At 30.0% G+C, this 24,228-nt stretch overlaps 4 protein-coding genes across 4 annotated transcripts; 2 read left to right on the plus strand and 2 right to left on the minus strand.

Moving 5' to 3' along the window:
• Positions 1 to 117: 117 nt before the first annotated feature.
• Positions 118 to 2,169, plus strand: LOC114168301 (probable aquaporin TIP5-1). The gene is made up of 3 exons (XM_028053056.1): positions 118 to 295; positions 918 to 1,168; positions 1,717 to 2,169. Exons 1-3 carry the CDS (start codon positions 160 to 162, stop codon positions 2,089 to 2,091), a joined length of 762 nt encoding a protein of 253 aa, XP_027908857.1. The 5' UTR covers positions 118 to 159; the 3' UTR covers positions 2,092 to 2,169.
• Positions 2,170 to 2,593: 424 nt separating this feature from the next.
• Positions 2,594 to 5,987, minus strand: LOC114169075 (polygalacturonase-like). The gene is made up of 9 exons (XM_028054094.1): positions 5,651 to 5,987; positions 5,301 to 5,426; positions 4,926 to 5,090; positions 4,796 to 4,822; positions 4,498 to 4,705; positions 4,329 to 4,410; positions 4,125 to 4,233; positions 3,142 to 3,258; positions 2,594 to 3,042 (listed from the first exon to the last, which is right to left on the minus strand). Exons 1-9 carry the CDS (start codon positions 5,909 to 5,911, stop codon positions 2,821 to 2,823), a joined length of 1,317 nt encoding a protein of 438 aa, XP_027909895.1. The 5' UTR covers positions 5,912 to 5,987; the 3' UTR covers positions 2,594 to 2,820.
• A 2,179-nt stretch (positions 5,988 to 8,166) lies between these two features.
• LOC114170428 (scarecrow-like protein 3) lies at positions 8,167 to 9,420 on the minus strand. The gene has a single exon (XM_028055904.1). The coding sequence runs from the start codon at positions 9,418 to 9,420 to the stop codon at positions 8,167 to 8,169; it is 1,254 nt and encodes a 417-aa protein (XP_027911705.1).
• A 4,653-nt stretch (positions 9,421 to 14,073) lies between these two features.
• Positions 14,074 to 19,918, plus strand: LOC114170429 (probable inactive purple acid phosphatase 1). The gene is made up of 13 exons (XM_028055905.1): positions 14,074 to 14,438; positions 15,076 to 15,163; positions 16,064 to 16,330; positions 16,489 to 16,597; positions 16,953 to 17,067; positions 17,244 to 17,376; positions 17,478 to 17,665; positions 17,841 to 18,027; positions 18,282 to 18,349; positions 18,452 to 18,542; positions 18,638 to 18,826; positions 18,946 to 19,026; positions 19,553 to 19,918. The coding sequence occupies exons 1-13, from the start codon at positions 14,074 to 14,076 to the stop codon at positions 19,604 to 19,606; spliced, it is 1,935 nt and encodes a 644-aa protein (XP_027911706.1). The 3' UTR covers positions 19,607 to 19,918.
• The last annotated feature ends 4,310 nt before the right edge of the window (positions 19,919 to 24,228 follow it).

Here is a 24,228-nt window from a genome sequence, read left to right on the forward strand (position 1 = left end):
CAAATGCATACCTTGTTTGGGAAACTGCGTGTCTTTTTCTTAATAAGCATTACCAACTGCATGCTTATTTATGTAACATGTAACGTAACTTGTTCATTTCTCTGCATCAGTTTCTCTCTTGATACCGTTTCCTCAGTGTATCTGCTACTACGATCACAAATGGCTCCATCTTCTGCCATCGTCACTTCCCGTTTTCATGAATCCATCACTCGCCATGCACTCCGCTCTTATCTCTCTGAGTTCATCTCCACTTTCTTCTACGTCTTTCTTGTTGTTGGCTCCGGAATGTCCTCACGTCAGTACCCTTTTCACCTTTCCTTCACATGCATATTTGTATGTTTCTGTTCAAAGGATTTTCAGAAAAAGAAGATAAAAATGGAACTGGGTCAATTTCTAAAGCCATTATGGTGGTTTTTTTCTTGGCATATGTTACGCATGAAAAGGATTCAGGTTGCGAGTTTTATAATTTAGACAGCAATACACGTTTCTGCATTGAGCATTTTGCAGGGTAGTCAACATTGAACAGTTCAAGAGAGTAGTTCTCTTTTTAGTGCTAATCAATTTTTTCTTAAGTTAACATGTCCTTATTCTCGTGTTTTTCCATTTAACAGTGATGATTGTAATAAAAAAACATGCTTATGTTTTTTTTTTTGGTTTTCAAGAGGAATTGGTTTTGTCTGATACAGTTACCTTCTTAAAGGATGAACAGTTTCCTGCATAGAATATGTCTCTGAAATTGGTTACTGTACTTGAATTTCCGCATTTTGTATGCATGGTTTTTTAGTGTTCATGCAATAAAATAAAACATCTTCACAACTTAATCCCATGAATCCTTTTATAATGCCCCTCTTCATCTGAGATTTTTCTTTCTTTTTTTAACTTTTTGTGATTTGATTAAACGGTGTTGGAAATGACAGGGAAGTTGATGCCTGATGCTTCACTGAACCCTACAAGTCTGGTTGTGGTTTCCATTGCAAGTGCTTTTGCTTTGTCTTGTGTTCTGTATAATGCATGGGAGATCTCAGGTGGACACGTTAATCCAGCAGTGACATTCGCAATGGCAGTGGGAGGTCACGTTAGTGTTCCTACTGCACTCTTTTACTGGGTCGCTCAACTTATAGCCTCTGTCATGGCTTGCCTTGTTCTTAGAGGCATTGTTGTTGGAATGGTATATATATATATATATTTCTCAACCTTCACTCACCTAACATAATAACAATCCACATTTCAATTTTCATGTTCCTTTACTTAAACCTGTAAATTTTTTCAAATCAGGAGATTGAACATAATGATTACCAAAATGGTATCTGTTTGAGTTTTATTAGTAGATTTTAATATATGTAGACATCTCTGTGTCTTATATATGTGTCTGTGTCGTGTGTGTCTCCGTATCTGTATCCGTATCTGTGTTCTAATTCTTCATAAGTTTTCATAACCATGTGAAGTTAACATAATGATTTCCAACTTATAAATAATATAGAGGTTAAAACTTAACATATTTCTGTTAAGTTTATCAGTATAAGAAAGGGAAATTGTACTAAGAATTGAGTTACCAAAATTAGTATCACCTTTATGGATGACTTGGGATTGAATAAGTCTGTAAAACTGTTCTACATTACATTGAACAACCTATTTTCTTTATGTATATTATGGCTTGAACACATGTAAATGTAAGTCTTGTTTACTCATTTTTCTCTTCTGTTTATGTATTTTCAGCATGTTCCAACCTACACGATTGCAGAAGAGATGACAGGGTTTGGAGCATCAGTGTTAGAGGGTATTCTGACTTTTGTTTTGGTGTACACAGTGTATGCAGCCAGGGACCCTAGGCGTGTTCAACTGGGTTCCATTGGCATACTTGTAGTTGGCTTTGTGGCTGGTGCAGGTGTCTTAGCCGCAGGTCCATTCTCTGGTGGCTCAATGAACCCTGCATGTGCTTTTGGCTCTGCAACCATTGCAGGCTCTTTCAGGAACCAAGCAGTGTATTGGGTTGGACCCTTGATTGGTGCCACCATAGCTGGTCTTCTTTATGACAATGTGCTGTTTCGTTCTTTGCCTCCAGCAGCGCTTTCAGAAGGAATTGGTGTGTGAACTTTAGTTTTTATGCAATAAGATGTAGTGTTCAACTTTTTGTAGTTCTTATTACTAGCTTTGATTGAAGACTTCCTATGTAACTTATCCCATGTTATGTTATAAGTGTTTGTGAAAAATCTGTCATTGGCTTGTTTGTATCAGTAAAGGATACATAATTTTCACCTATATTTATGCAGTCTGTTCTTTTTCTTTCATTAAATCATAAAAGTTCTTACGAATTTTTTCTCTAGTCATTGAAACCAGATGCAGCCACTTGTTTACAGGATTGTGCTCTACATGTGAGCCTAAGAAGATTGTGTAGGCATTGTTTAGATGAATTGAAACATTGTTTAATGACTTTGTAGACAAGCATGATATTATTCTAAGGAACTACTTGAGACTTACCCAACCTATTTCCAAGGAAGAAGAAACTGTTTCAAAGTTGAAATAGTAGTCTAACATTGGAAACTGGTTGAAGTTAGTTAAGGTAGTTGAAAACAAAAATGAAATCTCAAAAAGGTAGTTGATATGATTATAACATTGAACATTGATTCCATCTTTATTGTATACATATAGTTACATTCTTTATCCCTTTTGCCCCATTTCCCCCTCTATTCATTGCCAAACTATCGTTAATAGTAGTAGCTGCCAAAAAAGTCAGCTGAGCTAGTCGTCAATTACACCAACCTATAATAACCACACTTGAAATATTTGAACCACTAGCTTTTTCAGTTGTTGAATTTGTTTTCATGGAGTGCATTGAGGAAAAAACTTTCCTCTGTTGACATATCTAACATTTTCACATGTTGCAATGGTGCCACCTCTGCCTTGTGGCTCCAAAATCACATCCTGCAGGTAGATTTGTCTGCATGGGACTGCTCTGCTGCAGTCAAATTTGATAGCCACTTCTGAGGCACTCGTTCCTCTTATGTTTTGGTATAAAACATTGCTTAATTGCACAGCTGAGTTCTGCATGAAATTTCAACAAACATGTTATGAGCACCATAGATTTAAGAAAGAGAGAGAGTTGCTCTCTATGAATTTTGATGCAGATTGAGAAATTGTTACCTGCTCTTGACATGGCTTGGTTTGGTCACAGTAGTATTGATCTATTATAATGGGATTTGTCACATTTTGCATCATTATGTTCAAAAATTTGATGTTTCTTGCATAACCAGAGCCTCCCTGTGTGGAGATAGAATAAAAATTAACATGCAATAAACAAAAAGTTTCCTACATAATTATGGGTGGTTTAAATGAATGGCATTTTAAGCTTTTAGTGCATATTGCGCTCAATGTAAACGAGAATGAAGAATCTCACGTGAAATATGGAAAATTATTAAAAGACTTTGACATTATTGAAAAAAAGATTATGTATGACCTATGTTGTGCTCAAAGCATTCTTTTTGTCATGCAATTCAATCAAAAGCAATTGAAAAATTGTGTGTGAAACAAAAAAAAATGTCAAGTTCATAATAAAGCATGATTAAGGTTAAATTCGAGCCAATTAGAAGAAAAACTACTTTGAAAAAACATGTTCAATGGTTTGTTAGTTCAAACCAAAGGGTGGTCAAGAAGACTATAACTAACAAAGTGGAAATTTGTCAACCTTGGATGCACTATTTGTCAATATTCTTGTATCATTTGTCAACTTCCTTGTGTTTAGCCACCTTATTCCATAAGTTTAGATTCCTCTTTTCAAAACTTATATTCTATTTTTTAACCTCAATTAATCTATTCTTTCAACCGTCTTACAAGTTAAAAAGTGGACTCTAAGACACCGAGAGATTAACGGTAATTCGACATTGGTCCGAACATCATAGATCCAATAAATAATAAATTTTGTTAAGATAGGTTTTAGATGATTTTGATTTTATGTTTAAGAACTGAGCTTTAAACCTAATTCAATCTTTCAAAAATCGACTTATAAGATGAGATTTACAATTACTTATGTACCATAAATCCTCTGGTCAATTTGGTATCACCAACAACAGTTGTGAAGTGCATGGTAAGTAACAAACTAAATTTCAAATCACAAAATCAACTTTCACCTGCCAAGTCTTTATTCTCACTCCATTTGTGGTTCCTGTCAAAGTTGCTCTGTTCACTACCACATTGGACACTTCAGCTTCTGATTTATCTGCTCCCAAGCTACCAATGCTACAAAACAAAAATTCCATTTCATATAAAATTCATTAAAATTGATCCAACCAACTTGTATGTGCTATAACATATTCATGAATCTTAAAATTAACCTTATTCCATGTCCAGGCCCGCAGATGATATCTGTTGCTCGAACGTTTTGTGACCCACTTATTATCGAAATACAATCATCACCTTCAACAAAACAAAGTTGCAAAATTTAAACATTTAACTATAGCCATTTTTTGTTCATTTTTCACACACACATGTTGCGGTTCCTACCTGTCCCAATATGACTATTGCTTATCACAATATTTTGTGTGTCTGCGACATGAATTCCATCAGTGTTGGGGCTGTCCCCTGGAGCTCTGATGATCAGATTCGAAGCAATAACATTGAAGCATCCATCAAAGACTAAGTGCATTTGCTGTGAATCTTTGAACATCAAGTTTCTCACTTCCAAATTTTTGCATTGAAAGAAAGTCACAGCCTATGTAACAAAAATTTTCCATGAAAGAGTAAAAGAGTTAGGAATTGCGTTTCTTTGTAAAACTTTGTAGTATTAAGAATAATATTTTACCTTTGGTCTTGGTTCGTCGTTGCATGGCTGTGAATCAAAGAAAAAAGAGGAAACAAATCAGTATCAGTGTTCATGATTACAACAACAAAAGCAATATAATGAAAAATTATTGGATTCAGTGGTGACTAACAAGGTTAGTGGTTGCTTTGCAAGAGTTTTGCCACCACGTTTTTCCTTTGCCATTGAATGTGCCACCACCACCAACTCTGAAATTTGAAACACTGTCAAACATAATCCAGTGCTGTCTATCTTGGTATGCTGACATTTGAGTCCATGCCTCGATTGTTCCATAGAGCTTACATGTTGAATTTAGAAAATAGAAAAATTGGTTAATCTTTCACTATCTGTGTTATCTGTTGCACGTCAGCTAGAGATCAAGTCAATTTATGGTATATAAGTGGATGCAAATCTCACTTTACAAATTAGTTTTGGAAAATTGACTTAGACTTAAAGTCCGGTTCTTAATACTATCAATTAGTACTTGAAGAAAGAAAATGTTTCTCACCATAAATGCAGTGTTGGGTCGACATGGACCAGAAAATGTGATTGGCTTAAGACGATAGATCCTATTTTCAGGTACCACAAGGATAGCCCCTCTTGAACATGCTTCTCTCCATGCCTTTCCAAATGCCTGAAGAGGAAGAAGAAAAGTTGACATAAAGATGAAAGAGATTGTGATTGAACTAAACTTATGCATGAAAATATGAATTTGAATTCTTTACTGCATTTGTCAGTATTGTTAAATGCCAATATCGGTGTATTTTTAATGTTCAACACAGGACTGTAAAAAAACACAGAAGAGAATTTGGATTGTGAAAATGGTTTTCTCTTTTTATTGATAACATGATATGTTACCTCGGTATTATCTCTTCCATCTGCTTTGGCTCCGAAGTCATCAACATTAACTGTTCCACGAGGGCTAGAAGAAAGAGGAGCAACTCTATTGGCCCTTGTTATAAAACCAAAATGTTCATGTTTTCTCCTGATGAATCTGCCATGATGCATAGGGTAGTGTTTGTAGTTTGTTTTGTAAAGTGGCTCCTCTATGTAGCCATTACATAAGATTAGAGAAGAGAGCACAATGAAAAATGAGATAGTTGGTGTTTGTGGAAACATTTTGATGTTTCAGTTTGTGTTGTGAGAAAAGAACAAACTGAAAAAGAAGAGAAAAAGTTTGGAAACTGATAGAGAGATTTTGTTTGAGTGCCAAATGACGAGCTAATGGTGTATACTTATAGACAAAATTAGACCTACTTTTTCTATAGTTGGAAGCAAATTGCACTATTAAATAAATTAGAGAATGTTTTTCATTTATTGGAGATTAATGGATAATTCTATTAACTACTTGGTACAGTTTATTCAAAGTTTTGCAGTTTGAAACTTCAACAACTACATAAACTATAGCAATAGGTATATTTTGTATTTTTATACAAGAAACATTTTTTTGGTCATAAATATTTGTTATATGCATGTGTGAAATGGAAAATTTGCAGAGAAAATTGTAATCAGAATGAGTTAGTTAATTGATGTAATTTTGCCATGATGCAGCACATGCAGTCTCTTGTGTAGTTTAGAGAACATATGGAACTGGTAACTGTCAACTCAGAGTAAGTTGAATGCTTCTACTTATAAGGAACAAAGACCTTTAATCCAATTTTGATTGGGGTCTTTGACTTTTTATAGCCGTAATAATCTCTCTACTCTCTGTATCATTAAAAAGTAATATTCTTGACCCAATATTAAGCAATACTAAATAATTTGAAGCAGATGAGTTTCTGAAATGGGAAGAGTAGGTGCCATTGTGGCTATGTGAGAATGGGTTGCATGTGATTTTTTGACTGAAAACTTGCCATAATGTGTTGTGGAAAACACATGATGGGTTCTTTGTTTTCAGAGGTTCATTAAGATCGTGACATAAGTGTTAAGAATTCAAGTATGAGTTATTTAGGGTTCTAACAATGGTATCAGTCACAGATAAAGGGATACTCGGTAGTTAGCTCGAGAGGAAAGTACCAATGAGAAGTTTAAGTTTCACATTGAGTAAAAATGAGAAAGTTGAGTATCATATAAGAATTAAGGTCCATAAACTCATCGCCTTAAAGATTTTGGGTTAACTTTGTTATTTATGTCCAACGTGAAAAAGTATATCAAAAGAGTATACCATTAGTGGTAATGTGAATTACGTAATAACTTGTGAGGTTATGTTTCTTGTATCTTGCACCTGCCCTTGTTGTTAGTTCATGAGTTAGGTTGGTTTGGTTCCAAATTTGGTATACCCCATAACACAACACAATAAATAAATAAATAATGCAGTGGTTCACCCTGAAAGATTTATACTTGCAATTGAAACAGGGAAAACATGAACAGGGGATAGGGATTTAGAAGAAAAATATATGAATGAAGTTTGGAATAAAAGTCGTGTATGTTCGTTGGTGGGTATATGAGTAAGGTATATGGCACAATCTGTTGCGGGAAAACCAAAGAAAATGTTGACAAAAAGTATTGTTTGGCTTTGGAAAATTGACTTGGATGAGAAAACATACACATACTTCATGTTTTAATAATAACCTACTAAACTGATTAGTGGCGTGACATGAGATTGTTCTCTTACTCATGTAATAGTAGCCAATAGGATGGAACTAACTTTCTCCTATTAAAATTGTAAAATTTCCAGAAATTATAAACTCAATTTTCCTATTATATTGGTAGAATGTATTTTTAGATCCAAAATTATTTTAAGTTTTTTTAAAAAAATATTGAGGGCAAAATGGTCTTTTCCTCACTTTTATGGAGTATAAGAAGAAAACGTGGTGGTGCAGAAAGAAAAGCCCATATTAGGCAATTCTTTGGTGAATCTTCTTTGCAATGATGAAAAATAAGAACACCTGATTTACTTTTCTTGAACACATTTTACATTAAGGGATACATTTGATACCAATCGAGTTAAATAAAGAGTAAGCTTTGAGATATTAAATTAGACTTCCACAATATTTTTCCAACAAAAGAATTATTTCCATACATCCGCATCATTAAATATGACCAATAACACTATAACTATCATTTTTTTTCCTCTCATTCTTTATTTTTTGAGGTAGTGGGTAATTGATTCTTTTAAAAGAAAAGATAGTGGTATATTAATCAATGACTCACACTAAGTCACGTCAAAAAATGAGAGTAAAAATATAATTATCCTTCAAATATTTTAACAAATAAAATAAAAAATACAATTATATATTTAACACATTATCATCGACTAATAACCACAAAGATTGTGTTAAATAATGTGTTTGATAGAATGAATTGGAAAAACACTTCCTGAATAAACTAAACTAAGGCTACACAGTAAGGTATATACAGTGAGAATATACCTTCTAAAACTTCCATGCAGAAATCGAAAAGAGAGGAATTTTCTCCCAACAGATAAACAAGAACTTGTTCTTCTGATGGATGTGGTAACCTGGCACATAGCTCTGCAACAACTTTGTTGCAAGCCAAATTCCATTGGAACTAACAGGTGCAGTTCCAAATCCAGCCAATTCAAGCCTTGGAATCCATGTTTCTAGTTTCTCATGCCTCTCCTTTCTCTCAACCCCTTCACATGCAACAATGTTCTTGATCTCTTCACCAAGAAGCATCTTCTCCAACAAGCTTCTCCCCAGTAATGTTCTTGAAGCTGAAGCATCCAAGCAATCAAACAGTGTGCCGTAAAAGCTCAAAGCTTTGCACACCCTCTCTCTCAAACTAGCTCCATTAACATTCGATTCTTGCTCGGTGATCACCATCACTCTGGGTTGGAGCCTCCACAGACCATTCAGAAAACTCTCCATTTTCTGTGATGGACATGGCGAAAAAGGTGACAGTGCTGAATCAGGACTTCGATTCACCTTCTTGTTCTTCTGGTTTATAAGCATCTCAGCAAAATCCCTCTGAACCCTAATTTTCACCATCTCATCATCGTTTGCAGCGAGAAGAGAGTGAAGCTGAAGCACACAGCTTATTGCAAGAGGCTCACCTTTCTTGATGGGCAATGTCTCAGGGTCAAGACTCTCCAAAGTGCTTACAACAGGGTTGAATTTGAAATGAAAGTTCAACCTTTCAGCTTCAACTTTCAGATGCAACTCCATTTGTTCCAACACTTCCCTTTTCTCGTGTATGGCTGTGAGAGTAATCTTCAGATATGGTGTGTTTGTTAAACGCTCTCTCAAACCCTGCATGAGGCTAATCCACTGTTCTGCGTTGGATGATGGACTTAGATCAAGTACGTTGATCGCTGTTTCCCCTTGCATGGCTTCTATAATGGTCTGGTTTGTGATCGTGTGCGAGATTTTTAAGAAGGGGTAGAAATCAAAGAATAGTTTCTTCACAAGTTGTTGTTCAGGAGTTGATAATGCTCTCACCAAGCGAAGAACTTTGGGCACACCGCGCATGTTTTTGGCCAATTGGCAATGTGCTAGTGCCTCGGTGAAATAAGTGGCAACGCGTTGCATTGAATCACCATGTGGGGAAGCAAGGTGAGAGAGATGGTACAGTGCAGTGTCTGCATCAATGAAGTTTCCTGATTCAGTAAAAGTTGCACACTCGTTAAGATGATCGATGATTTTTAGACCCTCTTCTTCATCACACATCCCTTTTGATCCTTGCAAGTGGTACTGTGAACCTAACATACACCAGGCAAATTTCATATGATGATTTTCTTAGACTAGTTTATAAAAACTTCGTCTTTCTAATGAAAATAGATAAGTCAGCAAATAATTACGGATCATAGATGAGTCGTGTGGACTTGTACAACTTAATCGTCATGAGTCTACACGACTTAATCTATGACCGATAATTATTTATTGTCTATTTTCATAATTTTAAAAAAAATATGACCGTGAGAAAACTGAAAAACCAAATTTGTAATGGAGTGATCGTGTGCTACCTGGCTGCATAGCTTGGATTGCATGCATAACCCTAGCAACGTTGATCTGTCAATTTTTTTCACTGTTTTCTTCAATCCATCTGAGGACGTAGATGAACAATTCTTAGAGTTTTGGTTTGGAGTAATGATCCTAAGAGGTCTGAATAAAGATTATAACGTTAAGCTTTATAGAGATGAATCTTTGTCATGTTCGGTTTTCTGCATGAAGATGGAGACAAACGAAAAAGATTGGTTTTGTCTTTGTAATTTGTTCACACCTTTGTCTGCCACCGTAGATTCTGAGATTTCTAACCAGAATTTATTATTTTAAACTCTTTCCACGAAATTTGAACTATTATTATTATTATTGTAAATTATTGCCGGCTAAACTGAGAATATCTTGATTCCAGGTTGAAGAACAATTCATCAACGTGTGCATAAAACAAATGCTTAGTACATAGTGCATCGTGATGAGGGAACACCAATCGCCATAAACATTCTTAAATGCTTCCAAAAACGTTAATGTCGAACTGTGCTCTCGGACACGAAGCGAACGGAACAAAGATTTGTTTGCAAACGAGGATTTTGTCTCACTCCTCCGTATTCGGAGAAAGAACGCGCTCCCGCCAAACAAATGGGAATCAAATCTTTATTTATCATAAAATGGTTCACTCCTCGTTGAATAATATTTCCCGATTAGATAATTGGAGAGAATTATAATTGTTGCACAATAATTTTTCACTACTAAATTTTGGTAATTTTTTTTTACAATCTTTAGATGATATTTTCTAAATGGTTCTTCATTTTCTCATTCTCAATATTTTAAAATCACTTAGAAGATGATAAATCTTGTTGTAAGAAAAAGTTGTCAAAATTTAATAGTCATTATCTATATATTATTTAAGTACACGATTATATAAATATTTTTTAGGCTATAAATTGTGATGACAGATTAGAAACCGTCTTTATTTTATATTTTGATATATTTTAATTTCAAATTGTAATAACAAATAAAAATAGTTCTTATGTGATCAAGTGGAATTAAATTAGTGGATTAAATATGATTTTGGTACATTAATATTGAAGATAGAAATTAGTCTCTCTATGAAATTTTAAATTAATGTAGTCTCAAAATTTTAGATATGCATGAATTTTGTCTTTTTAATCACATTTTGTTATTAAATTTTGTATTTGACGTTTAAAATGTGTTTTGTAATTACATTTCAACTGACATTGAGGTGAAAATGTATCAAAAGGTGTAAACAATTCAAATGCTATCCTGAAACACGTTAGAAACATTAAATCAACTTAACAAAATTCAGTTAAAATGATTAAATCCACAAATTTCTACAGATAAAAGACTAAATGTGATGAGAATTTTAATAATTAACTAATTTTAATTTTCACTAAAAATTAAAGAATTAAAAATATATTTAACTCTAAAATTTTGTAACGTATTAAACCGTATATCAGGATAACATTTGTGTAATTTTAAATGCAAACTTGAAATACCATTTGACATTTGAAAATAATTAAGCTAGGAGAATTATTCATTCTTTTTTAAAGTCTAAAGATTAAACTGTTATTAAAATTTAAGACTATAAACATATTAAAAGTATGATTCACATAGTTAAAATCTAATTTCAAAATGTTAATAGTTTACCTCGTATGATATATTTATCTCAGACAACATAAAATTGTAATATTTATATAAAATGTAAAATATTTAAAATTTAATTAGATCTAACACTCGGTTATGTGTGAGAAGGATATACTTTTCATCTTGTTTAAGAAGCATAGGTTTCATAATCTATTGCCAAATTTTCGTGGTGTATGACTTTCCTTATAGGCTTCCACTATGTTTGGTTAAACTTCATACTTTAGATTGTGTGTGATTCTTATATCATATTAGTAAATAAGATATCATATTATATTTATCAAAAACACACGAGCAAAATTTGTAGACAATAACTCCCACAAATAAATAACTAAAAATCTTTGAAAATCATAATTATTGTTTATACGACATCCTTTCTTTCTACTTTTTTTAACAACTTAAAATCATTAATAATTATGAAATAAATAACTTATATGAAATCTTATTAGTGCCAACTAAAAAATATAAAATAATTTCTAACTATTTACATCGTATATATAAGTTTTCTAAAAAATATTATACGTGTAAAATTTCTTTTCTAAATTTGTTTCATTGGGAGATCAAAGATCATTTTTTTTTTCTTTTTTGTAAATTTTTTACATCTTCCAGTGTCAATTTATCTTTGGGGAAGCTTCATCTTAAACATTCCACTTTTTCTTTATTTCCATAACCATGACAAAATGAAACTCAATTAGTGTAATTTTTCTTAAAGATAAGTTTTTTTTTTCTTTACCTTAACTGCAATACCTATGTGTTGGAGCAATGCAATGCTAAAGTGTGGGAGATTCCAAGGGTGTGGAGATTGTTGTTTTTTCTGTTTATACGTCAAAACTTGCCTCAAAAATATAAATATATTATACGTAGAAAACAAAAAACATGAAGAACCCACTTAAATTCCTTTTTCAAACATTACCAAACAAAAAAATATCAACATTTTAATAGAGACTATGCACATTGCACAGTTATCTTTGGTTAAACGTAGAAATCAAGCTGTTTTATAGGAAATAGCAAAAAAAAAAAAAGTAGTGTTGGACATCAATGGCATGTAATTCGAGAATCTTCAATGCAAACAATATTTAGTCAAACAATAAATGGCAATATCATATTTTAATCTACTTGAAGTTTTGATTTCTCTAATTTTAATAGCTAATACTTATCTTTTTACTTAAATATATTTTTGTCCCTCATATTTTTACCAATAGTTTTAGACTTGATTGTTTACGTGTTATAATATATATTATTAAACTTTTAATTTTTTAAAATAATTTATTGAAGAACAAAACGGATAAAATATTTCGAACAGCTCCTCAATTATAGATTTTTTTAAAAATTTAACTTTAAAATGCCATCTTTGGTTGTCTTTAATTATTTTCAAAATAAAAATTAAAGGCAATATTTTTTATTTTACATTTTTCATTTATTATTTTCACTTTAGCAATCGTTCATAATATGACAAATGAATATGTATTAATTCAAACACATTTAATTGTAAAAAAATATATTATTTTCTTTTGAATTTAACTATTTTCATAATTTAAAATATAAATATTAAAAAAAATACAAGAAATAAGTGCTCAAGTTCTAACACTTTTTCTTATGAATATATTATTTTATTTTGGATTTAATTATAATTAAGATACAAAAACAGTGAAAAAAAAATTGCATTTAATTCTCTTAAATATGATATTTTAAAAAACAAAATGTATAATTATAATAAATGAATATGTGAATTCAAATAGCTTTACTTATTAAAATTTTATCTGACTTCGACTTTACCCTCTTTTAAAAACTTTTACGTTTCAACATTAAAATTTTCACATGACTTAATGATATGTAAAATAGAAAATTTGTGTACAATCGTTGACAAAGGTTAAAAGTTGTATTCCCATATTTGCATACACAAATTAAAAATACTTTATTCTAAAAAGGTTTAAACCATTTTTTTTATAAAATAAATACATTATTTTTCATTTTCTAAACAATTAAAATATTATTACATCTACATTTATATTTACCTGTTTTGAAATTTTAATTTCTATAAATAAGTAAAATCTTACTAATACAGTAGGCATGAAAACAAAAGGAAAAATTATTTTTGTTCTTATTTAAACTAAAAGGGCGAAGATTTTTCGAGAAAAATGATAGAAGGAAATGCAGTTTACTTTTGTAAATTTTATATTTAAAACAATCAAATAATCAAAGACAATTAACATTAAATAAACATAATAAACAGTTATTGTTTTATTCTGAGATGATAAATAATTTAAATATATAAATATAAGCAATAATTAAATAATAAATTAAATCAAATTAAATTAACCAGTTCAAAGTTTAATATTTTTAATATATTTTATTTCAAAGACTTTTTATAAATTATATTCTATCAATAATACATTTTACTATATTTTTTTTAATCCAAAGAACATCATTTTTATTTTACTTTATTTTTCTTTCATTTCTTTTCTACTCCTCCTAGGTCCAACACATCATCACAACACAAGTTACAATCATTACAAATTTATTTTATTTGCTTTCATTTCTTTTTCTTTTCTACTCTTCAAATTCTAACACACATCACAACTCAAGTTACCATCATCAAAACCCATTAATAATAGCAAACAACTAAGATTTTCATTATAAAAAGCAACCATTTCTCACTTGGCTACAAAATCCAAAGACTGAAAAGTGATAACATTGTTGAATGCCAAAAAATCCAAATCCATGTCTTCTCATTCTCTTTCTTCTTCCATGGAATCTTGTAATTGGGTTCTCAAATATGTATCAATTTTGCTGATTTTTTTCCCCAGCCTTCATTTTTCAACCTCTGAAACTCTCACTCCCTCACTTGTGGACCGTGTGATTACTGACACCAAAGTCCTGCACCGAAATTTCACTGCTATATCAGAATTCAGAACGATAAACAGAAAATTTTTGGGTAATTGTTCTTCTTCAAATCCGTTTTTCAGTGTGAAAATCACCCCAAATTCTAGCCTATCGGACGACGGGTTCGTGACCGTCACAGTCACCGGAGTTTCCAAACCTTCAGACAGTGATTGGGTTGCTATGATCTCACCTTCCAATTCTGAGTAAGAATTTAGTAATTTAGATTCTCTATTGCATTTTTTTCGTATTGTTTCTCTACTGTATTTTTATAATACACTAATTATCACAAATTTTAACGTTTTAAAATATATTAAAAGGATATTTAAAATCTCAACACAATGTAATGTTCAGCAGAGAACAACACCACAAAATCAACAAAGAATTTGGACTCAGATTTTAGTCACACGTGACTTCTGAACTTTTGAGAGTCATTTTTATTATTTGTGGTCTAAATCAAAGAAAATAATATTTTAACTTACGAGTTATTGTTCTCATATGGTTTGGTTTGGTTCTAGTAATCGGTGAGAATTTTGGTTTTAGATATGTATGTCATTAGTTTCATATATATAAATTATTTGTCTATACTTTTAACTCCAAAACTTTAAAATAAGGTAATGATGAATTTTTCCTTTTATTTAGTGTTTAATTTTATTTTTTTTATTCAATGTGAAATTTTAACTCACACCTATTCATAACATTAACAATTAAATTTTGATAACTTTTTTTTTTTATCAAAAGTGACATTGTTATAAGAAAAATTTATCAAAATTCAGTTATTAAAATGTTAATATTTTTTAAATTAATTCTGGCACTAACAAGCTTTTCTTTACGTATGCACAGTGTTGGCACTTGTATTCTAAAAGAGTTTTTGTATCTGCAAACTGGTGATACAGCCAAACTTCCTTTGCTTTGCCACTACCCTATCAAGGTATACAGTATTTTGCTTTTCCTTTGAATTATTTTAACCCTCTATATCACTCATATTCGTTTGAGAGAAACTACTAATTTCTATTTTTAATATTATCTTTTGTTAAGCTTTTAAAATATAATTAAAAAAGTTTTTAATATATTTTAAAACATTAAAATTAATCAATATATTTTGAAAGGTTAGTAAAAGATAACATTCAAAAAATTATTAAAAAATTTGCACTGTTAAGCCATTAATTTAATTGTTGATTTTTTTTAAAGATTAAACCATCTTAAAATATATATATATATTTAAAAAAAAAATATCCATGTTTAAAAACTCTCGTCCAATTATTGTGGTCTTTTATTAATCTTTTCTTTAACCACCTTAAATTATTATTTTTCCTTAAAATATTGTTTAATTAATACTTTACTCTTTATATTTAATACTTTCATTCAATTGTTGTGGCCCTTCCATTAATTGGTATTTACTTGCAAGATGCTTTGGAAACTTTATCTTTCACATCTAGAACCTTTTGTTAAACAAAAAAAAAGAATGTTAATATATTCTTCATTTACCTTATTTATTATTTTACAAATGAATACGATCTTATATATTTGTGAAACTTCGGAAAAAGGTAATATTTGTATATAATGAAACTTTATCCTTCCCGAGGTTGATCAATTAAAGATTAAAACGTCCAAAAGGAAAGACAAAAAAGAGAGAGTTGAAAATGGTTTTCATAAATTAAACATTTATGAACAAAAAGTCAACTTCGACGTTTCATTAATGGCAGAAAGTTGGTTGTTGTTGCCACATACCACAAATCATGCATAGAGATGCTCTTTTTTTCTCGAGCATAGAGTTCATGTAAATATCAGATACATTGTTCTAAAAACAAATGATTTAACGAAAACGCAGGCACAGTACATGAAAAATGATCCAAACTACCTTAGCTGCAAAAACAAAGAATGCAAGAAATATCAAAATGGGACTTGCGTTACCTCAACGTGCAGTGGTTCAATACAGTTTCATGTTGTGAATATCAGAAGTGACATTGAGTTTGTGTTCTTCTCTGATGGATTCCTGAAACCATGCATTGTGGGAAGGTCCACCCTTCTGAAGTTTGCTAATCCCAAGAGTCCCCTCTATGGACACCTCTCAAGCATAGATTCATCTGCAACATCTGTAAGTTACACATTACTTTTTCTGATTTTTAGATATAAGATCAATTTACTGTATAAATAGGTAAAATTTTTCGTATGTAAGTAAGTTTTGTAGAGTTGAGTTAGTCTGTTTCAAATATTATCCTTTCATTTATTCTCAAATGTGATTTGGTGTTGCAGATGAGATTGACATGGGTTAGTGGAGGCAAAGAACCTCAGCAAATCCAATATGCAAATGGAAAAACAGTTACTTCAACAGTTAGTACATTTTCACAAGCTGATATGTGCAGTGAGTGATAGATTTACTTTAGTTTTGCTTTATATATGCTTCTCCGTACAGTTTAATTTGAAATATAAAAGATCACCAAAAAGAGTATATTTTTTTGAGAATCTAAATGTGTGTCTAAGTTTATACCAAATAAAAATGATAGAGTTGATAACTGTGTAGAGACGAAGACGCATAAATTTAATATCTTGAGATTTTGAGTTGAAGTAGTGTCAATTATAGATTGAAATTATATTTTATCGGTGTTGTATCTCTCTGGATTCTTCTCGAAAGAACTATCTTATTTTACATTACATATTAAAAAGCAACTTTTTTAATAGTTTTACCAATATTTTTCGTTTGCATTTGAAATTAATAGGTTCAGTGTTGCCTAGTCCTGCTAAGGATTTCGGATGGCATGATCCAGGGTACATTCATTCAGCAGTTATGACTGGCCTTGCCCCTTCAAGCAAGTTCTCATACAGATATGGAAGGTACGAACTTTATGGGATAAATTGATTGAGGTTATGGTTTGAGAAAGTCTATAATCTGCATTTTAGATGGATTAATAGTCTGAATGATTAAAAAATGTTTGTGTTTGTAAGTATTTCAAGAAATGAGATTTAGCTTTTTAGATAAGTTGTTTTTTCTTCTGCTTATTATGGTGCAGTAACTCTGTTGGTTGGAGTAAACAAATAATGTTTAAAACTCCACCAGTTGGAGGATCAAATGAGGTCAGATTCATTGCATTTGGTGATATGGGAAAGACTCCTCTTGATGCCTCAGAAGAACACTACATTCAGGTACATTGCTACTTCAAATATATTAGCATTTATATTTTAGATTCATATTGAAAGGTTAAGGTATTTTGCATTGACCAGATCTTGTCATGTTTTTCAAACAGCCAGGAGCACTTTCTGTGATTAAAGCCATAGCCAATGATGTAGATTCCAAATATATAAATTCAATCTTTCACATTGGAGATATAAGCTATGCAACAGGTTTTCTTGCAGAATGGGAATTCTTCTTTCAACTTATCAACCCAGTAGCTTCCAGAATTCCTTATATGACCGCAATAGGGAACCATGAGAGGTATGCCCTCCACATGGATGATAAAAGTTCCCTTAAAATCATTACTTAATTTCCTGTAAAATTATTGATTGCTTAGCACTTAAAGTTTACTAACTGAATAACAAGCATGGTAGATTTATGGAAAAGAAGAAAAAAAGGTTATGGTATCATTTCTGAACTCCCTTTTTGTACTCAGGGATTATGTAGGTTCAGGTTCATTATATATCACTCCTGACTCTGGTGGTGAATGTGGTGTACCTTATGAAACATACTTTCCAATGCCAACTTCAGCAAAGGATAAACCTTGGTACTCTATTGAGCAGGGAAGTGTTCATTTCACAGTAATATCAACTGAGCATGACTGGTCAAAGAAGTCTGAGCAGGTAGAGTGAGTGAAGTCATTGTTCTGTTTCTCATATTTATACTTCAACTTATCAGTTACAGACACGGGTGACTCAAGAGTTTAGAAAATGTGAAACAAACTTAAAAATGAAATCTTTTTGAAAATCTTCTTTTCTTGGAGGCCTAAAGCAATTAGTCTTAAAAGAATTTTGAAGTCTAAAATAAGGGTTTTACCTGCTTGAACCTTCGGCTGAACCTGGTTACAGCATAATATGTTTAACTTCACCTTTTGCAGTATCAGTGGATGCAAAAGGACATGGCATCAGTTAATCGACAGAAAACTCCTTGGCTAATCTTCACAGGGTAAGTTGTGCACATTTTTACTGAACTGGTTGTGTTGTTCCAGCTTCATGACATTGTTGGATCTGTCTATTAAGCATATATGCATAACATGTTCATGTGCAGACATAGATCGATGTACACCTCTAGCCACACATTTTTGTATTCTGGTGACAAGTTTATTGACACTGTGGAGCCATTGCTATTTCAAAATAAGGTCAGCAAATCAAGCTCCTTAGATTTTGTATACAGTTCATTGACATTGACATTGACATTGTTGTAACAATTCACCATATTCTGCAAATGAAACAGGTTGACTTGGCTCTCTTCGGCCACACGCATAATTACGAGAGAACTTGTTCTGTACTTCAACATGAATGTAAAGCTTTGCCTAAAAAAGATAAAAATGGAGTAGACACATATGATGGCAGAAATTACAGTGCCCCTGTGCAACTTGTTATTGGCATGGCTGGCTTTACTTTAGACACCTTTTCAACTAATGTGATTATTTCTTCAACATATTCTTTCCTTCTCAATCCTCTATACACATGTATATCTTCAGGATTGTGCTTCTTAGTTTTAACAAAGCAATCCAAATTTATGTTTTCTTGCATCCACAGGATAAGAGTTGGAGCCTCAAAAGGATTTCAGAATTTGGTTATTTAAGAGTATATGCTACAAGGAATGTTTTAAACGCGGAGGTTAGTATTTTACATGGAAAATTATGGTCCCTCATAGAACAATTGAATGGTCTTTCAAAAGAGGATTAATCAGAAATGTTAAAATTGAAACCTGAATTCAACTCAAAATCTTAAGCAATTCACGGAAAATACTAATATTATTTTCAAATCAAAATCTTTTAAGACGATGAGTTTCGGTAAACGGTGAAAAAATTCTCATTTCACCTGTTCCATTTCTCGGAACTTGCCTTTGGTGTCTGTAGAACAATTTTGTTTAATGATTTGTTGGTTCTGAGATATCAACACTGCTTAAGGCTCATTTTATTTTTATGCAAATTATCAAACTTCAAATTAATTCAACCCCTGTATGTTCCTTCATCTGTCAACTTCAAAATTTTTACTCTTTCCAAGCATATTCGAGGTCAAGAACAAAAAGCAACCTGATATTTAGGCATATTTTGTTCCTCTAATGATGTTTTTAATTTTGAGTATTTGGAAGAAGCATATTAAATTCAAACTATATTGACTATTATCTACTTTATTGTAGTTTGTCGTCGCAAATACAACACAAGTTAAGGATAGTTTCCGAATTACAAAGTGAAAGCTCTCTCAAGAAAGACAACATATTACAGACAAAGCATACAAAAAACAGAAGCAGGTGCTATTGAAAGGTAACTAGATCTAAACATAGGAACAACTTTTCGCTCTTTACAGTGTATATGATCGTAATTTTATACAACTCATATACAAGATGAAGTGTAATAGAAAGTTCTATTGATCATTCTAAGAATTACAAAATATCATATAATTATAATAAACAATGCAAGCATGTATGTTCAAAAGAACTTTGATTAATTTGTTGTTGCTTATAATGTGTATTCAACATTGCTTGAGTACTCTTACCACATGCCTCCTTAAGGTACTCATCATCCATGTTCAAGGCTTTATAGGAAGGACATTGGTATTTTGACATTACATTTTTTTTATTACCATTTGACCTCTCGTTATTATTTACTTCCTCTTTTTTCTAAAAATATAAAATTTAATTTTTCTTAAGATTATTTTACCTTTACAAGAATTGTCAAATGGTCGTTAAATAGTGTCAAATATAATAAAAGGAAGTGTTTTATCGTAGGAAAGTATAATATAGATACCAAAATTTTGATTGAGGAAACATATTTGAAACATAATAACCTTTACAAAATAAATAAGTGTTTTGTAGCCTTCATAATTTTTATTCAATTTAAATTGACTTTTTTTTCTTATATTAACAATTTGAAATGACTTGATCCATCATACATAATCTAATGGTTTTGTTTACATTATTAGAATATATTTGGTCTAACTTTTCTTTTCATTTAAAAGTTAATTTTAAATTATTTAAAAAAAATTAGAAATAAAAATTTAGAAACTGTTTCGTATGATTTATTTTTAGCTTAGAAACCCATTTTAAACTAAACATTCTTTGATAATTTTAACAAGTTAATTTTGTTTATCTTGTTTTGCAAAAAAAATATTACATATATAAAAACAAAAACATTAGTAACAAATGTAATTAAAAAAAAAAACTGTTTTAATGATAATAAAAATAAATAAAAAATATTAAAGTCACTTTTTTAAAACTTCTAACTTTTAAAAACGTAAATATTGATTTGATAGTAAAATATTTTAGACTTATAAAGAAAGTATTGATTAAATACATTTAATATTGATTATAAACGATAAAAATATTAAAATTATTGTTTAATTATATTTTGAAAGATAAAACCTTTAATACAATAAGTCCTTAGGAAAAGAAAAATAATAAATAAAGTAATATTGAGATCATGTTGAAGACGATAAAAAATATATAATAATAATTGTATATATCCATCATAACATAATTAAAATATAAGAATAAAACAAAAAAAAATTAAATATGCGTCAACTGAAGTGAAGTTTGACTTAAAAATAAACCTTTTATAAGTAGAGATGACAAATAAATTCGTCCCCGTGGGTATTGCCCGAACCCGTCCCCGTTTTGACGGGAAATCCCCGCATTGACTGGGTATGGGTATGGGTATGGGGAATCCCCGACTTTTTCAGTTGGGTATGGGGATGGGTATGGGGATGTACATATACCCGCCATAATACCCGTCCCCACCATATCTCCATTCTCGTTTAAATTATTAAAATATTCACAATTAATCAAGTAACTCCTATATATATATATATATATATTTTTTTTTTTTCTATTTTTTTTCTCTTTTAATTATTTCATTTGTCATGAAACTCATTCTCATCTCCAATATATTTTTTATCTTATCATAACTTTTATGTAATTATGTTAAAATGATGTATGTTAATAAAAAAAAATTATGCCTCACATTTGAATATTTATATTATTTTTTAATATTTTTATTTATTATAAATTTTTCTTTCACATGAGAATGTTTATACTCTCAATTTAAGGTAATATAAAAAAAAATTCTTTACTTATTATTATTATTATTAAATTTTATTTAATTTGAAGAACTCTTTTGTTTCATTAAAATAATTTTCGTTATTTTTCAACCATTAAGTATATATGTTGATATTTGAAAAGTTTTCTTAGTTCTCTAAAATATTTTTCGTCTTATCATACCTTAGTTATACATTTGATTTCCTTTATGTGATTTTTTTCGATAGTCTCTCAAATTATTTTTAAAACACACATTTGTTAGTTTTTTAATATTTTTATTTATTGTTTTTATTTTTATCATGTAGAATAATATTTTGATATACTCTATCTAATTATTTTTTATTTTATAACTCATTATTAATCATAATATTATTTTTTCACTTTAATTTCTGTTTGAAGTGGTTAAAAATATATATATATATATATATATATATATATATATATATATAATGATATTTAGGAATAGTATATGATAATTCACTACAAGAAAAACATGAAATGCTGACTGATTTAGTCAGTAACCCATATCAGTCACTATTTTTCGTCATTGGTGGTAGTAGTTGATTTATAGTCTAAATTAATGACTAAATTAGTGACTGATTCAATGATGGAATCAATACTTGATTTAGTGACCAATTTAATTACTAATTTATTTGTAATTTAATGACAAATTTTTTGGTCACTAATGATATTTCTATTTAATTTTAATCACTTCAAACGTAATTTAATAATTAGTTCTCTAAGGTATTTTTCATTTTATCATACCTTAATTATACATTTGATTTTCTTTGTACGATTTCTTTCGATAGTCTCTCAAATTATTTCTAAAACACACATTTGTTAGTTTTTTAATATTTTTATTTATTGTTTATTTTCATCATGTAGAATAATATTTCGATATATTCTATCTAATTATTTGTTATTTTATAACTCACTATTAATCATACTGTTTGTTTTTTCACTTTAATTGTATAAATAACTTTTATTTACTACAATATAAAAATTTAATGTAATTGCTATGAATATTTTTTTGTCACTATCCAACATATATTGAAGTTCAAAAGATACAAAATCTATGTCAAAATTTTATTATTATGTTTATTATTTGTTCTTTGTGTCATTTTGATCAAGTGATGTGTTATAACTTTTATTAGTGTATAAAAAAGAGATTTATTATAATTTAAAAAATTGAAGTAAACAAACATTTAAAATATATTTTAATTTGAATATTTGTTTTCCTTTTATTATTATGTTTATTATTTGTTCTTTGTGTCATTTTGATCAAGTGATATATTATAACTTTTATTAGTGTATAAAAAAGAGATTCATTAGAATTTAAAAAATTGAAGTAAACAAACATTTAAAATATATTTTAATTTGAATATTTGTTTTCCTTTTATATTTTTTTGAAATATTTTTTAATTTTATCAACTAAGTTCATCAATGTTGTAGTTTGCAAATTTAATAAATGTTTTGGTTCACATGAAATTTTATTTGGTATTCTAATATAAAATGTAAACAATTATAATTTATTTTAAGGTATTTGGCATCGAAGAAAATCCTCCTAATATTGAATATTTCATAATATTATGTTTTCTTTACCGTAATTTTTTTTTTATAAAAATTAATATTGAAGTAGTTAGAACACGGGTACGGGTATGGGTACGAGATTATACCCGTTACCCGGTGGGGATGGGGATGGGAAAAAAGTTTGATACCCGTTGAGTTTAGGTATGAGGATGAGGATGAATTTTTTATGCGGGGATGGGTATGGGATAGCGAAACCCGTCTCCGTCCCGCCCCGTTGCCATCCCTATTTATAAGTAGTTCAAAAGCTTTTGCTTTTCTAAAGGCTCTTTACTTTCATCATTCTTCTAAAAAAACAAATTACTTATTCTTTAATAGAGATTTTATATAGTAGGGGTTTAAACTAACTTCTACTATTAAAAAAGTAAAAAATAAATAAATAAATAATCCTGGCAAACATACCTTAGTTGATTATTTTATTTCCGTCTTTGATAATACTACCGAAACGCCGGTGCAACAAGAAAGAAACCAAAATACATATGAAGTTTTAACCATTATTAGTGTTTCTTTAATTACATAAATTCTAATAATAGTAAGATAATTTTGTTTCATTGTAAATGCTTAGACATAGTCGAATCTTAAGAAAATGATGCTTGAAATGTCGGAAAGATAACGAAATATAATAAGAAATAAGAAGTAAAATCTAGATGATTTTTTTATTTAAATTTATAAATAATATCTTAAATAATAAAGTGTACATAATAGAGAAAAAATAAACTCGAGGACACTAAAAAATTTTAATGTGAAAAAAACTTTAATATGGAGTACTCATCAAAACCAAACTACGTCTATTCCATACGAAAACAATGCCATTGCAATTAATGAATAAAAAAGAGAAAATTCATTGATATAAATTAAGGATCTATGCGTTAAATTAAATGAATACCATAAGAATGTACCGATTAAGGTAATTAATATGCGTTGAATTCTATAAAAAATACATAGATAAGTGTAATATTAAATTAAATCTGACTTAATCACCATTAATACAATTTTGTTTTATTTAAAAGACAAAACTGTTCATAAGTATTGTACATGTGGGTTTCATATTTTATTTAATGTTCATCGATAAAAGTTAAAAAATAATTAAATAATAAAATAACTATATTTTAATGTTGTTAAAAATTAAATATAATTAAACATAAGGAAGTTTAAATTAACATAATAACCAGCAAAAATTTTTTTGTTAAACATCT

This window comes from Vigna unguiculata, chromosome 11 (genome assembly GCF_004118075.2).
Source record: "Vigna unguiculata cultivar IT97K-499-35 chromosome 11, ASM411807v1, whole genome shotgun sequence".
Classification (NCBI taxonomy): domain Eukaryota; kingdom Viridiplantae; phylum Streptophyta; class Magnoliopsida; order Fabales; family Fabaceae; genus Vigna; species Vigna unguiculata.